General features: G+C 42.5%; 1 protein-coding gene across 1 annotated transcript in view; it reads left to right on the top strand.

The window, feature by feature from the left end:
* Positions 1-9,644, top strand: part of LRRC2 (leucine rich repeat containing 2) — a 48,807-nt gene extending 39,163 nt beyond the window's left edge. The window contains exons 7-9 of the mRNA XM_002758284.5: positions 1,550-1,705; positions 3,792-3,928; positions 6,330-9,644. Coding sequence (XP_002758330.3) covers positions 1,550-1,705; positions 3,792-3,928; positions 6,330-6,379 — 343 coding nt within the window. The 3' untranslated portion in view covers positions 6,380-9,644. The remainder of the gene's footprint in view (positions 1-1,549; positions 1,706-3,791; positions 3,929-6,329) is intronic.
* Positions 9,645-17,860: the final 8,216 nt, after the last annotated feature.

Raw genomic sequence — 17,860 nt, 5'->3', positions numbered from 1 at the left:
AAGCCCAGAGAGTGGGACGCGTTTAAAGTGGTAAATAAAACACAAACTCTGGCATCCGGTAAGACAGAGTCTCGCTGGCCCAGACTGGAGTGCAGTGGCACTGTCACGGCTCACTGCTGCCTTGACCGCCTGGGCTCCTGGGCTCAAGCACTTTCCCCAGCTTAGCTTCCCAAGTAGCTGGGACCATAGATGTGTGCCATTCACACCTGGCTAATTTTTAAAAAAATTACTTGTAGAGACAAGGTCTTGCTATATTACCCAGGCTGGTCTTGAATTCCTGGGCTCAAGTGATCCTCCTGCCTCGGCCTTCCAAAGTGTTGGGATTATAGGCACGAGTCATCGTGCCTGGCCTACAATCTTTTTTTTTTTAATAAAGAAACACAAGCAAGCTATTATGACACAGATGACAGCAACGGCTTAGGCCTGAATGCCATCTTGTATGACTTTTCTCTACTCCTGGTACATGCGATGTGTATTGATGCTTTCTAGGGTTTTGAGACTACGAGGGAATCTTTTAGTTTGAAACATGGGAACTTTATGAAATGAAATGTTTGTGAGATTAGCCAAAGTTTTGCAAATAAATGAAAGAAAAATTCCCTGGGGGAGGCCACTGAGTTAGAATAAAATGGAAAACAGAATAAGACATACCTGGAACATATTTTGCTCATTTACTTTTCACTGTGCAGTTGTCTTCCTGTTTTAAAGTTAGAAAATGTGATGAGAGAAGGGTAATTGTGCTTTAAAGACAAACAGGAGGAGGCTGGGCACAGTGGCTCTTGCCTGTAGTCCCACTTTGGAAGGCCAAGGCAGGAGGATTGCTTGAAGCCAGGAGTTCAAGACAAGCCTAGGTAACATAGTGAGACCCCGTCTCTATCATTAAAAAAAGAAAGGAAGGACATTGCTAAAATCTGTTTATTCTTACTTCAGTTCTAGTATGACTGTCTTCCCATGCCCTGCTAACCCTTGTAAGTGCAGTAGACTCTTAGAAGGGATATACTGATGTTTGAGGCTCCATCACGGCCTAGCGTGTATTGTGCACCTGTGTCGTCAACTGGTGATTAAGTTGACGTGGGAAGGGCCCAAAAAAATCATGTTGCCTGGCATGACGTTAGTTATTTAAAACTCAGGCCAAGCACAGTGGCTAACACCTGTAATCTCAACACTTCGGGAGGCTGAGGCAGGCAGATTGCTTGAGCCCAGGAGTTCAAGACCAGCCTGGGCACTATGGCAAGACCCTGTCTCTACAAAAAATACAAAAAATTAGCCAGGCATGGTGGCGTGAGCCTGTAGTCCTAGCTACTCACGAGGTTGAGGTGGGAGGATCGTTTGAGACCAGGAGATTGAGGCTGCAGTGAGCTGAGATTTTGCTACTGAACTCCAACCTGGACAACATAGTGAGACCCTGTCAAAACTTAGAGTCAGTTCTCATAAAGGTCACATGTATAAAATAAAGTAGGGACTTCCTGTTAGAATTTATTTGTGATTCATGCTGGTTTTCTTAGCTATGATGCTAAGTCCATGTGTTCTAATCCTTTTTGCCTCTTCTCAGGCTAGAAGAGCTGCAGAGCTTTCTCTTATATAAAAACAAGTTGACCTACCTTCCCTACTCCATGCTGAACCTGAAGAAGCTCACCCTGTTGGTCGTCAGTGGGGACCATTTGGTGGAGCTCCCAACTGCCCTTTGTGACTCTTCCACACCTTTAAAGTGAGTAGCCCAGAAATCCCAGTAGACGCACTCAGACACAGGTAAGGATGAGGCCCACCGGAGCCTCTCATACTCTGAGAACCTGATCCCAACTCATAGAAGATCTGGTGACTTTTTACAGGATTTTGGAGTTCGTGGCATATAGCATGAGGAGGAGGCATCGGGCTCAGAGGATTTCTACAAATGCTGCTTGCTTGTTGATGGTGTTGAGGGACATATGTCCAGGGTCCATGGTCTCTCACTCAGTGCTCAAATTGCTACTGGCCTGGAGGGGTCAGCAGATGTTGAAAGGACCCTCCCTGGCTGCTTCACCCTTCTTTAGGTTTCCTTAAGTGAACCAATAAACCACCCACAACTAAGGAAAAACATCCATGCAAATGTACTCCAAACAGCCTCCAATCTGGGGTGAGATGGAAGTGGAATTGAAAAGCTCTAGCTCCGCCCTCCCCTGAAATGACTCCAAGGCACCTGGTGGCTCCCTGGCAGCACTTCCTTCCAGAATCTGGAGCTTTGTTTTTTTTTTTGTCCATCCCCAGCAGTTTGGGCCCTTCCCACGTTCTTTACACTAGGCTGCTCTAGTAAGAGCCATCTTCTCTCTGTCCAGAGACTCACCGGACTTGAACACCAGGTGATTGTTAACACAACCATTAGGGAGACTATTTCCCCAGGACCCCTAGTTCTTCAGCATAAGTGCTTAGTATCCACAGGGTTCAATCTGATCTTCCTGTCCTTGCAATAAATGCATGGCAAACAAAAAGAGAGGTTTGACTGCTGGAAAGAAAGAAACCAACTTCGTATCTGTATAAGCAGAAGATTGGCAGGGTGTAAGACATCTCGCACCTGCCCTACTCCACTCCTTCCACTAGAAGAGGTCTTCCACTGTGATTGGCTGTGTGTGGAATACTGTTTGAATAAGAAGAGGAGCACTGGTGAGAGTGCTAGCAGGAAGGACTCCTCCCTAGAGCCCCTTCCACATCCAGCCCCGGGAAGCAGGCTTGGCAGCTTCAAGTCCAGTAGCAGTCAGTCAGGGTAAACCTGTCACCAAACTAAAGTAATTTCAAATGATATAATTGTAGGACTCAGAAATCTAAGAGAATCAGATGGAAGCTCTTTGAATTACTGAAAGTTCAATAAAAAGAATTGATACAAGTTTGCATAAAAATTTCATAGCTTACTGATTTCTTAGAAATAACTTGTCGAAAAATAATGGAAGAATGATGACATTAATAATAATAACTGAAGATATAAAACATCTAGGAAACCTCTAGTAAAATAGTTCTTCTTACATGAAGAAGTCTTAAATATTTGAGAAAGGCATAATGTATCTTTTCTAGGTGGAAAGGTTGTGAAGATGTGATTTCTTCCGAAAATTATACTTCAGTGTAATATAATTCCAATCATAACTCCAGTGGAATTTCTTTTTTGGAGCTTGAAAAATGGATTTGACAGTATATGTGAAAGGACAAAGGCTAAGGACAGTAATAATAATTTTAGAAAATAAGAGTAATGTGACAGAACTTGCCTTATCAGGAATGCTGGTGTGGCTGTGCACAGTGGCTCATGCCTGTAACCTAAACCTTTGTGGGGCTGAGGTGGGAGGATTGCTTTAGTTCAGGAGTTTGAGACTAGTGTCAGCAACATAGCGAGATCCTGTCTCTACACAAATTTAAGAAATTAGCCAGGCATGGTGGTATGTCCCTGTAGTCCTAGATCCTTGGTAGGCTGAGGCAGGCAGGAGGTTTGCCTGAGCCTAGGAGTTTGAGGTTGCAGTGAGCAATGATCGCACCACTGCACTCCAAGCTGGGCAACAAAGCGAGACCCTGTCTCAAAAAAAAAAGAAAAAAAACAAACCCTGGTATGATGACTTCTGCCACCTGAAAGGCTGAGGAGCAAGGGTCACTTGAGCTTGAGCGGTTGAGGCTGCAGTGAGCTATGATGGCGCACCACTGCACTGCAGCCTGGATGACAGAGCAAGACTCTATTTAAAAACCAGAACTTGGGATAACAGAGGTTATCTTATATGAGGAATTTTGCAGTTGAAAAGGTACAGATGATAATGTGATATTTTCCGTGCTTTCTTGAATAGATTTGTAAGCCTTATGGACAATCCTATTGATAATGCCCAATGTCAAGATGGCGATGAAATAATGGAGAGTGAACGAGATCGCCAACATTTTGATAAAGAATTCATGAAAGCCTATATTGAAGACCTTAAAGAAAGAGGTGGGTTACTCATATCTAAAATTATTTAAAATGAGTATCTAGACTTCCATTTATGTAACACATTTGTTAAGAAAAGTCAAATTGACAAAAAGTTTATTGGTTTAGTGGCACATTACTTTGTATTTTTTAATTTTTGTTTTATTTGTTTACTTATTTTTTTTGAGGCAGAGTCTCACTCTGTTGCCCAGGCTGGAGTGCAGTGGTGTGACCTTGGCTCACTGCAACCTCTGCTTCCCGGGTTCAAGCGATTCTCCTGTCTCAGCCTCCTATGTAGCTGGGATTACAGGTGCATGCCACCATGGTCCAGCTAATTTTTGTATTTTCAGTAGGGACAGGGTTTCACCATGTTGGCCACGCTGGTCTCGAACTCCTGACCTCATGATCCACCCGCCTCGGCCTCCCAAAGTGCTGGGATCGTAGGCGTGAGCCACCACTCCTGGCCATGTTACTGTGTAAATTATTTTTCTATTTACCCTCCAAAACACCCAATGATACATTTCCTTAAAATATCAAATTGTCCTAGCCCATTTGAATGCTCAATGAATCATCCACTGTTTGACTGAGAGTCTGGGAAATGTGCACTTAAAATGTGAGGGTTGCATAACTAACCGTATGTGAATTTTGAACTAACCAATATTGACAAAATAGTATCCTAAGTTACTTGAAAAATAAGATTACATTTCAAATCCATTTAAATTCATATTTTGAAAAAGTTATCTCACATAAATCAAGAACACTTACATAAAAATCACAAAAGAGCAGACACAGGATGGCTGATTTGTGCAAAGATGCATTTAGTTTTGGTTTCCGTAGGGTGATGAGAATACAGAGGGACAAGGGGGTCAAGTACCTCTGGAAAGGGTGGGAAGTCTTTTTCCCAGTGCCAGATTTTGGCAGCTGTTTCCAAAAGAGTGAAGAGATCCTAATGATATTCTGGAAGCCTTAAGCCCTTCCTTCCATCACAGGGTGGCATACCCAGGAAAAAGGCATACATCAGTCTTTGGTCTTCTGATCACTGCCTCCTTTCTGGGTGTGGATGCCTGAGAGTTATCCCTTAATTTTTCAGTTCTTTGATGAGCTAGGTGCAGACCTGGCAGCAAGAGAGATGTCCCGCATGTGGACTTAGCAAGGAATCAGGACTGGCCCTGGGCCTCTGAAGATGAGCATCTGTGGACAGGCTCCCTCAGTCGCCCCCAGAAAATGCACACGTGAGCATGCCCCTCCCTCACCAGTAGAGGTCTGAAGATGATTAGTCAGATTCAGATAGTCAGAAATGATGAAAAGTGTCATTTATTGGGCAAATTAAAATGTTCTTCAGCAAAACTAAAATTTCTATATGGTTACTTTCAATCTGTTTGGATATCCCTAATTTTGAATTGCTGAACTAATATGAAATAAATTAGAAATTTATCGTAAATGTGAAACTGAAATAACAGAACCATTTGTGTCAAAATTTATCTTTGGGTTGTATGATTTGCCTCTTGTGAGAACCTTTAGTGTTCTATTTTACTCAATTTATTCACAATTATGTTGTAGTGCTACTATGTAAAACTATAAGAAAGAAAGAAAATAGGTGTTAAGTTTTAGATCTCTGTGGCCAGCAGTAATAATTAGCTTTTTTTTTTTTTTTGAGACGGAGTTTCACTCTTGTTACCCAGGCTGGAGTGCAATGGCACAATCTCGGCTCACCGCAACCTCCGCCTTCTGGGTTCAGGCAATTCTCCTGCCTCAGCCTCCTGAGTAGCTGGGATTACAGGCACACGCCACCATGCCCAGCTAATTTTTTTGTATTTTTAGTAGAGACGGGGTTTCACCATGTTGACCAGGATGGTCTCGATCTCTTGACCTCGTGATCCACCCGCCTCAGCCTCCCAAAGTGCTGGGATTACAGGCTTGAGCCACCGCGCCCGGCCAATAATTAGCTTTTAAAATAAAAATAGGCCGGGTGTGGTGACTCACACTTGTAATCCCAGCACAATGGGAAGCCGAGGAGGGTGGATCACCTGAGGTCGGGAGTGTGAGACCAGCCTGACCAACATGGAGAAACCCTGTCTTGACTAAAAATGCAAAAATTAGCTGGGCGTAGTGCCAGGCACCTGTAATCCCAGCTACTTGGGAGGCTGAGGCAGGAGAATCGCTTGAACCCGGGAGGTGGAGGTTGCGGTGAGCCGAGACTGTGCTATTGCACTCCAGCCTGGGCAAAAAGAGCGAAAAAGCTTGACTACACATTTGTGATGGGTGACCTAACGGTGAAAAATGCACTATTTATCACCTATACAGTATCTCCAGACTTAAAACATGAAGTGGCAATAATGTATGTATTGGCATAGGCCATAGCATGCGGTTAGATTTTATAATAAAATGGTGAAGGATTGAGCATATTTTTTTCTTTTTGTTACAGAATCTGTTCCCAGCTATACCACCAAAGTGTCTTTTAGCCTTCAACTTTAATATCCCTCAGAAGACTGCAAATCTCACTCTTCTCTGGGGCTGTAAATCTTTGTTACGGTCATGTCATACAGGAAGAATGGTTTGTGCTTGAGGACACAGTCTAGAAACCACTATCATAGTTGCTAAGAAAAATGGTTTTCAAATGTCAAGTACATGAATACCTCCCTCTATGGACTGGAGAATTGAAAAATTGGTTTATATATTGATATTTCCAGGTTCATTTGCATACACTTATTTCCAAGTAATGCACATTTAGTATGTTTCAAAGTGTCTTATTTTTAAGAATTATAACTGAAAGACCAAATACTGAAGTTGAGTGCATTGTTTTCAGGAATCAAAAGATAAAGGGGCCGGGCGTGGAGCCTCACACCTGTAATTCCAGCACTTTAGGAGGCCAAGGTGGGCGGATTACCAGAGGCCAGGAGTTGCAGACCAGCCGGGCCAACATGGCAAAATCCTGTCTCTACTAAAAATAAAAAAATTAGCCAGGCATGGTGGCGTGCTCCTGTATTCTCAGCTACTCATGAGGCTGAGGCAGGAGGATCTCTTGAACCTAGGAGGCGGAAGTTGCAGTAAGCCAAGATTGTGCCACTGCACTCCAGCCTGGGTGACAGAGCCAGACTCCATCTCAAAAAAATAAAAGATAAAGGGATTGTGAAAAGAGCATTTATGTTGGACTAATCAGATGAGAGTTTGTTTTGTTATTTCGAAAGAGTAATTATTTCTTTTACTGAGAATAATCTTCCTTGAGTTTATATAAACTGCTATTTCCATATGTTTTAAGTTATATTTTGGCAAGTGTAGGCTCTCAGAAGAGACTTGTTAGGTGCAAGCTGGGCCTTGAAGGTAGAAAGAAAGGCTGGAATGTCTGCATGAGACGCTCAGATGGTGCGTGGGGAGCTCTAGTTAAGGAAGTGTGGGGCTGGCTCCTCATGGGGATTCTTGAATGGCCTGCATGGATGGCCATCCTGACCTGAGTGGTCACCTTGGGGGTCGTGGGACACATCTCAGTAAAGAGCAGAGGCAATGCTCTCAGAGTCCCTCCCTCTAAGATGGCCGCATAGGGTAACGGAGATGACCAGTCCGCCCTGATAAGGAGTTCCTAGCAAGGCTTCCTTGTGGGTACCACAGGACGACTCTGCCCATAGCAAAGATGCTTCAGTGCGGAGGAAGCCATGGGACTGTGTTTGATTTGGCAAAGGTGAGATTCATTACAGGACTTTGGGCTCTTACATAGCATCACATGATTTGGAGAAATTATACACAATCTCTTATTTTTATACCACTCTCCTGGGCTAAAATGAACAGACTGTGGCTGATGGTGTTGAAAACAAGCTTAAACAAACAACTTTGGCAGGTTACGGCGGCTCACACCCATAAACCCAGCACTTTGGTAGGTCGAGGCGGGGGATTGTTTGAGCCCAGGAGTTTAAGACCAGTGTGGGCATTGTAGCAAAACCTCATCTCCACAAAAAATACAAAAACATAGCCAGGTGTGGTGGCACCCGCCTGTGTTCCCAGCTACTCAGGAGGCTGAGGTGGGAAAATCACCTGAGTCCAGGAGATTGAGGCTGCAGTGAGCTGTGATTGTGCCACTGCCCTCCAGCCTGGGTCACAGAGTGAGACCCTGTCTCAAAAACAAAACAAACAACAACAATAATAACAACTAAGAAAACCAAGCAGGTTTTATGACTAAGAAGGAAAATATGCATATAGCGGCATCTTTTTATATGAATCCTCTCCTCTGGGGTCCAGCCCAGTACCATCCAGTGGAGCTTTCTGCAGTGATGGAAATGTTCTGTACTTGGGTTGTGCAAGGTGGTAAACACCAGACACGTGGTTCTTGAGCACTTGAACCGTGACTGATGTGACTGAAGAACCAGTCTTTCAATTCAATTCCATTTAAACAGTCAGATTGTTCCATCAGGTCCAACCCAAGGCTGGAGTCACACCAGCCTCGGGCTGGACTTGATGGGGAATTCCCGTGAGAGAGTGCTCCAAACCGTCCCAAGGTGGGGCCAGTTGGCGATTTTAAAGGAAGAAGCACTAAATGGCAGGGTGATCAGTCCAAAGCGTTTAAGAGGGGAACTTAGGTACAGTGTGGGCTGCAGTGTCCTCATGGCGGGCAGTGAGACGAGGGATGTTCTGCCTGGGCATGTCCGTAGTGAGGGCGTTGGGTGACGGAGTTCACATGAGGATGTAAGGAATTTGGGTGGGGGCCGGGCTGGCTTCTACATGTTTAGCAGCACAGTTGATCGTTCAGTGCTTCCAGCAACAACCTGAACACCTTTATCAGTGCCTGGGAATGTTCAAGGCCCGGGCTGGGGTTCAGATCTGCAGAGGAAACCATCAGCTGGCTGGGTCAAGGCACTGTGTGTTTCTTGGTCAGGATAGAGACAAAAATGAAATCTAGCAGACCCTACACGCATGTGGCTACCATACCACAGAACAGGCCCAACCTGTTTTTTGATTTTTGGAAGTTAATTGGGGGTAAAAATGAAGGGTGATTTTTATTTTCTTTGTCTGAAGAACCAGGCATTTTTAAAAGGGTTATTATTGACACTCCAATATTTTGTCTTGATGGGCTTATTCCTAAGTCCAAACGTTTTATCCTCAGCATGTGTAAAACAGGCAGAATGCTCTGAAACCCCATGCTAGTGCTTCAGCCTGCCTCTGCTTAGAAGCAAAAGCTGAGAAGCAGGTTAAGAGGTGAAAAGAGTAGGAAAACGAGAAGTCACTGCCACTGAATCTTAAACAGTTACGTTTCTTCTTCTTGGCACTAAAAATACAATTCAAGTTTATTAGTTGTACTACGAATGATTTTGGAATTTTATTTCATGCTAAGGTATATGTTACGTATAGCTAAGTGGAAAATATATCTGAAGAGGGGCTTTCACACAAATAGACTGTGCATAATTTATGTAAATTTTATTTTAATAAAACCAGTTTTTTGTGTAAAAACTTTGTTGCAGTGTCACATATGAATAAATAATATACTGCATTGGTATTATAATTATTTTGTTATATCATAACCCAAAACAACTATATTGCTTGCATATGTTTATAGAGATATATAACTTATTCATATAAATGTGCAGAAAGATTTCAAAGTAGAATATGTATCTTAGCGGAAATAGAGATTTGAAAATTTGACATGATGCATATAGACTGATACGTAATTTGGAAAGGTTATTTACTTGGCAGAATATATGTATGAATATTAAAGTAATATGAGTGAAAGAATAAAATAATTCTTAGAAGAAAAGTGTCCTGGTTCTAAAAGCTTATTAAACCTATTTTTTATATGTTGGAAGTGTAGAAGGGAAAAGATTTTTTTTCCTCATCTGTTGCTAGGTTCATGGCTGAGAATCTTATAACACAAGATGGATTAATAAGTGAAAATAGCATATAAATATATTTGATATAAGTTCTATGCAATATGGGACCTTTGAAAATGAAGACCCAAAGAAACAAGTAAATTTGTGTGTATGTGTTTTTTTTTTTGAGATGAAGTTTCACTCGTTACCCAGGCTGGAGTGCAATGGCGCGATCTCGGCTCACCGCGACCTCCGCCTCCTGGGTTCAGGCAATTCTCCTGCCTCAGCCTCCTGAGTAGCTGGGATTACAGGCACGTGTCACTATGCCCAGCTAATTTTTTGTATTTTTAGTAGAGACGGGGTTTCACCATGTTGACCAGGATGGTCTCGATCTCTTGACCTAGTGATCCACCCGCCTCGGCCTCCCAAAGTGCTGGGATTACAGGCTTGAGCCACCACGCCTGGCAAGTGTGTATGTGTTTTTTTTAAGACAGAGTCCCGCTCTGTTGCCCAGACTGGAGTGCAGTGGTGTAATCTTGGCTCAATGTAACCTCCACCTCTCAGGCTGAAGTGATTCTCTCACCTCAGCCTCCCGAGTAGCTGGGATTACAGGGGTGTACCACCACGCCTGGCTAATTTTTGCAGTTTTAGTAGAGTTAGAGTTTCACCATTTGGCCAGGCTGACCTCAAGTGATCTGCCTGCTTTGGCCTCCCAAATTGCTGGGATTACAGGCGTGAGCCACTGTGCCTGGCCAACTTGTGCATTTTTTAAATACTAATTTGATGATGAAGTGGATAGTTTTGGAAAAATATGATTGGAGGACAACAGGGTGTGATCTAATAGAGGTACACTAGGGGAAACTTACCAAGGCCTGTCAGTTCAAACTCTTCCTGGAGTCCCTGTGTCTTTGAGGATAAGGATGTTTCTATCCTTCAGATACAGGTGGGATACCTCTGGAAGGAGGATCTTACGACCAACTGCAGGGAGGAAGGTCAGAGCATTACGGCCTACTTCAAGGGTGAAGGTTGAAAGGAAAGTCAGAGAGTTCCTGCTTCTGCAATTTCTGAAATGCCAAGGTGCCATATTTTGGGATAGAATGTAATGAAGCCCATCAGAAGTGAAGGGAGAAAGATACTTAGGTGAAATCCTTGAGTAGGCATTTTAATTAATAGCAAGACTGACATCTGGTTTTTTTACTTTAGTTTTAATTTTATTTCTACCAGAATTGCTTTTCAATTTCTTGGTGGTTCCAGCCACCCTCCCCACCACATTTCCTTGTTTGGGGTGTGATGGATCATGGGCTAGTAAGCTATAAAGTAGTGAATTAAACCCTTACTGCCATATTCCCCCAGTTTGAATTGTGGAAGAATCCAACAGTGTTTTTTTTTTTACAGAAAGAGACAAAAGGTCATTTTAATTTTAATAACTGGATGTGGTAGGAGATGGTTCCTTCTCACTTTCTCACTTTTCTTTCTCAACTCTTGTTCTGGCTTAGAGACGCCTCCTTCCAAAGGCTTGGCTGGTGTTTATCTGGGTCATTAAAGCAGACATTCACAAAACAGTCAGTTTTTTTAAACTTTAAAAAGGAAAGACTGGGGAAGTGGATATCCAATCTTGTTACTTACTAAGGTATATATTCAACCAGCTCAGAATGGATTGTGTTTTCATCCAAAGACCATTCCATATTTGAGCCAAGATTTAGTGCTTTATAACTGTACTGAGGGTATTAATCCTTTTTAAAGTGAGGATTTGGTTTTGGTACATAGATGACTTACGTTTCTTACCTCAGATCTGACCTGTAATATTGACACGTGTTTGTGGTTTCTCCTCTACAAGGCAGCTCCAGTTGAGAATCCCATTGACATCTAAAACAAGTGTAGTACAGATGTATTTCTTTTCTTCTTCCATTTTCCAAAGTTACATGAACAATATTTTATTGGTATTACAAATGTGCAATTCTATATAATTTTCTTTTTGAAAAATTACCTGTTTTAAAAATTCACAGATCTTACTCATTTCTCTTTTCTTTAAAATATTTACTTGATTCTACTTTTTTCTGTCGTTATTTTGGTCCTCCTGATGAATAAGGAGGACTTTCTTTTTCTAGTATCTCATCTTCCGGCTTCTCCCACACTGTGTCAGTGGCAAGATCTGTCATCAAAGTCAGCTTTGACAACATAATAGCATTTCTTAGGATTTTGAAGGGCCTTCCAATTCTTTCTTGAGATTAAAGTTCTTGGCTGTAGTCTTCAGTGAGCTCACAAATAATCTAACTTCCATTTTTTAATTTTATCGTCCTAATTATCTAAGTTAAAAAATTATTGTCGGCCGGGCACAGTGGCTCACACCTGTAATCCCGGCACTTTGGGAGGCCGAGGCAGGTGGAACACGAGGTCAAAAGATTGAGACCATCCTGGTCAACATGGTGAAACCCCGTCTCTACTAAAAATACAAAATATTAGCTGGGCATGGTGGCGCGTGCCTGTAATCCCAGGTACTCAGGAGGCTGAGGCAGGAGAACTGCCTGAACCCAGGAGGCGGAGGTTGCGGTGAGCCGAGATCGCGCCATTGCACTCCCGCCTGGGTAACAAGAGCGAAACTCCGTCTCAAAAAAAAAAAAAAAAAAAAATTATTGTCTAGTTTGTTTTTTTCTAATTTAATTGGTGCTATGATATATAAATATTGTTTGTGATATTACCTTGAAAGTGTGAATGTGCATCATAAAATAGCATTTTCTAGAAAGGCAAATCAAAATGACTACAAGATATCACTTCATACGTATGGCTATGATGTAAGAAAACGAGCAGAAAATAACAAGTGTTCGGAGGATGTAGAGAAACGGAAACCCTTGTGCTCTGTTGGTGTGGTTGTAAAATGATGTTTTCACTGTGGAAAGCTATGATAGTTCCTGAAAAAAATTAAAAATCAAACCACCATATGATCCAGAAATCCCACTTCTGGGTATATACCAAAAAGGACTGAAAGAAGGGTCTCACTTAAAGTAAAATTTAAAAAAGGGGGTCTCAATGAGGGATATTTGCACACTCATGTTAATAGCAGCACAATTCATAATAGCCAAGAAGCGGAAGCAGCACAAAGGTTTATCAGTGGATCAGTGGATGAATGGATTAACAACATGTGGAGTGTCATTCAGCCTTAATAAGGAGAGAAATTCTGACACAGACCACAACATGGGTGAACCTTGAGGATGTTAAGTTAAATGAAATAAGCCAGTCACAAAAAGACAAATGCTGTGTGATTGCACTTATTTGCAGTATCTAACGTAGTCAAATTTATAGAAACAGCAAAGTAGAATCGGATTGTTGCCAGGGGCTCGGAGGCAAGGACATAGGGAGTTGTTTGTTAATGGGTGTGGAGTTTTAGTTCTGCAGGATTAAAACGTCTGGGGGACTGTTTCACAACACTGTGAATCTTCTTACATGACAGAACTGTGCACTTAAAAATGGCTCACGATTTATGAGTTTTTTAATCACAATTTTTAAAAATTGCGTTTTCTTACTTTTGTGAAATCAGATGTCAAACCTGGCCTACAAACACATTCTGTGTGCACCAAAGCTCTCGGAAACCTTGTGTTAAGTTTCAATTCTCCAGTGAGCCAAGTGACAACACTTTCGGGCGGATTTCTCCTCTTCATCTTGGCCAATTTTACTTTGAAAATCCTCTCATAGAAGAGAGGATGGTATGATCATTAGATAACCCTGTGATTAAGGTGGCATTACAATGGAGGTAATCAGAACCTTGCAGAAGTCACATTTCTTGGGGCTGAAAGTAGACACCTGGCAGGCTGCATATTTCGTAACTGAATCTGATAAATTAAAATCACACTCCACAGAGGATTATGCTAATCTCCTGAAGTTCTCACTTCTCTTTCTGAAGTGTCTAGTAACCAGATATTTCTTATTTATTCAAGTGCAACTTGCTGGACCAAAGGTCCTCAATCCAGCTTGCTGTTCTTCCCATCTGCATTTTGGGGGTGGATTTGGGGGTTCCCCCTTTGATTCCCTGACCTTTGCCACTATTTTTAACACTCTTACTGAATAAGAATTTAGGAAAGGGCAGTCAGAAGCTTAGATTTTGACTTGGGATGGGGCTACGAGACGGTCCCTTTCTTTGCAGGCAGGGGAACTTAAGAGGTATAAATTCCCTATTGCTGCTGTAATAGAACCACACATTCCATGACTTAAAATAACACAAATGTATTCTTGTACAATTCTGTGGGTCAGAAGTCCAAACACATTTCTCACTGGGCTAAAATCAAGGCAGGTCTGCGTTCCTTTCTAGAGGCTCTTAGAGAAAATCTGTTTTCTTGCCCTTCCCAGCCTCTGCCGGCAACCCCCATTCTTCTGCGCTCCTGGCCGCCTTCCTTCCATCTTCAAAGCCAGCAGCATTGCATCTCTCTAACTTCTCTGTAGTCACAGGTCTCTGACAAAAGCCAGGAAAGATTCTCCGCTTTAAGGACTCGTGTGATTATACTAAGCCCAGCTGAATGATCAAGGATACTCTCCCCATCTCAAGGTCCTTAACCTTAATCACATCTAAAGTCCCCTGTGCCATGTAAGGTCACGTGTTCACAGGTCTGGGATTAGGATGTGGGCGTCATTGAACCACTTCACAGAGGAATTCACCCATTTTTTCCTGGTACTTATAAAGTTTTATTATTTCCATTTAAATTTCTACTTCCTTTGAAATTTATCCTGGCATATGGTTTGAGGAATGGTTCTAATTTCATCTTTTACCATAGGCCTATTTAGTTACCCTAAAAACACTTGTTAAAAAGTATGTCTACTCTTTCTACACGGATTTGAGATGATGCCTTCATTGTATACTAAATTTGCATGAGTCTGTTTATCTGTTTATAGTCTTTACATTTTCTTTCTTTTTTTTTTGAGATGGAGTCTTGCTCTTGTTACCCAGGCTGGAGTGCAATGGCGTGATCTTGGCTCACAACAACCTCCGCCTCCTGGGTTCAGGCAATTCTCCTGCCTCAGCCTCCTGAGTAGCTGGGATTACAGGCACGCGCCACCATGCCCAGCTAATTTTTTATATTTTTAGTAGAGACGGAGTTTCACCATGTTGACCAAGATGGTCTTGATCTCTTGACCTCGTGATCCACCCACCTCGGCCTCCCAAAGTGCTGAGATTACAGGCGTGAGCCACCATGCCCGGCCTTACATTTTCTTTTAATGGTCTTGAATGCCCACTCTTGGTTTTAAAATACTCAATGAAATATAAATTGATGAGTATTTTCAAAGCCAACATTGTACCTAATGAGGAAAATTTGGACACATCTCCTGTAAAATCCCTCCTACTACTACACAATTAGAAAAGAGGAAGAAAACAGATATCAAAGTTGACAAGGAGGTAAAAACCTGCATTTTGCAGATGCTGTAATTGCTTACCTGGGAAACCCAAGAGAATCAGCTGAAACATTACTACAAAAAATAACAGAAGTCAGGAGGATAGTGGCATATAAAATAATATATGGAAACCAAAGGCCTTTACACATAGGAATAGCAACTAGAAGATATAATGAGAGAGAGAGAGAAACCAATTAGTAATAAAAAATATTCCTGATAACATATATACAAAACCTATATATGGAAGACTTTAAAAAACATGTGAAGAACACAAAATACTTTTACAAAGGGAATGATATACCAGGTTCTTGGATAGGAAGATTTAGCGTGATACAGATTCCAATTTTTTCTAAATTAATCTAAAAACGTAATGGGATCACAGTAAAATACCCACAGCCTTTCTTGTCTTTCTTTAAATTTCTTTCTTTTTTTTGTCAGGTTGATTCTAAAATATATATGGGAAAATCACCAAGCAAAATAGCCTGGAAAACCCTGAAAAAAAGAGTCAAAATTAAAAATTGTGAAAGCACCAGCCAGTTCTTTCTTTCTTAGCAAGTCTGAGGAGATGAAACACACACTCAGGACTTAGTGAGACTTATGCTGGGAAGCCAAGTCTAGGAAGGTGTGAATAGTTAATTTTAGGCCACAACTTGACAGGTCTAAGAGGCATCCAGATATTACAGCTGGTGAAATGTTGTTTCTGGCTGTGTCCATGAGGGTGTTCCCCGAAGAGGTTTATATTTGAATCAGTAGACTGAGTAAAGAAGATGGCCCTCCCAGTGTGGGTGGGCAGACAGAATAAAAAGGTGGACGAAAGGCGAATCCGCCCTTCTGGAGCTGGGACATCTATCCTCTCCTGCCCTCCTGCTCGCAAACTCAGAGCTCTCAGGCCTTTGAACTCCGGGTTTTACACATGTGCCCCCACGCCTCCAGTTCTCAGGCCTTCAGACTCAGACTGAATTACACCCCTGGCTTTGTTCTCCAGCTTGCAGATTGTGGGACTTTTTGGAGTCTTTAATCACCTGATTTCATAGTAAATCCCTGTCACAGGTGAGTGGTGACTATCTGGGCTGGTGGTGAGGGGCTAAAAGAATTTACAAGGCAGTTATAGGTAAAGAAAGGCAGATTTTTGGGAGGCCAAGGCAGGTGGATCACGAGGTCAAGAAATCGAGACCATCCTGGTCAACATGGTGAAACCCCGTCTCCACTAAAAATTCAAAAAAAAATTAGCTGGGCGTTGTGGCGCGTGCCTGTAATCCCAGCTACTTGGGAGGCTGAGGCAGGAGAATTGCCTGAACCCAGGAGGCGGAGGTAGCGGTGAGCCGAGATTGCGCCATTGCACTCCAGCCTGGGTAACGAGAACGAAACTCCGTCTCAAAAAAAAAAAAAAAAAGGCAGATTTATTACAGAAAGTATGAAATACATTGCAAGAAGGCAACGGGCAGGATCAGCAGAAGAGCAGCTGACTGCAAGGAGACAAAAGCTCGCTAGAGATTTTATAGAATGGAACTTGAGCTGGTTGATAATGCCAAAGCATCAGGGAGCTCAACTTGCATTCTTCTGTCAGCTGGAGTGTTTGATAAATTGAGGCATTTGATGGTAAGCAGAAAGTTTTTGAGTTATGTAGGACATATGGCCATATATTCTGGGCCATAAAGAAAGGCAGACCTGGCCCGGCGCGGTCGCTCACGCCTATAATCCCAGCACTTTGGGAGGTCGAGGCGGGTGCATCATGGGGTCAAGAGATCGAGACCATCCTGGTCAACATGGTGAAACCCCGTCTCTACTAAAAATACAAAAAATTAGCTGGGCATGGTGGCACGTGCCTGTAATCCCAGCTACTCAGGAGGCTGAGGCACGAGAATTGCCTGAACCCAGGAGGCAGAGGTTTCGGTGAGCCGTGATTTCGCCATGGCACTCCAGGCTGGGTAACAAGAGCGAAACTCCGTCTCAAAAAAAAGAAAGGCAGACCTATAACTCATTTGCTTTATCTCTGTTTTCCCCTGGTCCCTCCAGCCTGACTCCTTTTCCCTAGTTAGGACTCCACATTCCCCTTGTAAATCTATACACAGATGGCCCCTGACTTAGAATGCTTCAATGTATTATTATTTTTGGCTTTATAATGATGCAAAAGCGATATATATTTAGTAGAAACCATACTTTAAAATGGGAATTTTGACCTTTTCCCAGGCTAGCCAGAGGCAGTAAGAGAGTCTTCCCCAGTGCTGTTCTGAGCATGTTAAAGGTGGGCTAGGCTGGCTAAGCTCAGCTATGATGTTTGGTAGGTGGGATGTATTAAATGCATTTTTGACTTATGATATTTCTGCTTATGGTGGGTCTATCAGGACATAACCCCATCATAAGTTGAGGAGCATCTGTGTATCCTAGTGGTTCTGTTTCTGTGGAGAGCCCTGATTACACAGAAGGCTACTCTCATCCACGTGTGGCATGAATTTGGGAAGCAATGTCTGAGCCTGTCTTGTAACTGAAGGAGATAGGAGTGACTTAGGAGAAAAGACTGATCTTTAGGGCAAAACTCCTTGGGGAACTCCTTGAGGAATAAGAACCAAATTATTTTAAGAAAAGATCATTTCCTACATTAAACTTGAACTGTCTCTAGCCCTGTGTTACTGTTAGTGTATTTTGTTACTTCCATGCATTCAAGAAAATAAGAAAACCCACTAACCAGTATTTGGAGTCACCCAAGCAGGTCTGGTCTTCCCTACTCACTGTGTTCTCCCCGTGTTTATCAGCAGATATTAGTTGCCTTCCACAGAACCTCCTA

This window comes from Callithrix jacchus, chromosome 15 (assembly GCF_049354715.1).
Source record: "Callithrix jacchus isolate 240 chromosome 15, calJac240_pri, whole genome shotgun sequence".
NCBI lineage: Eukaryota > Metazoa > Chordata > Mammalia > Primates > Cebidae > Callithrix > Callithrix jacchus.
The sequence above is the reverse complement of the archived record's forward strand: the minus strand, read 5'-3'. Positions and strand labels throughout refer to the sequence as shown.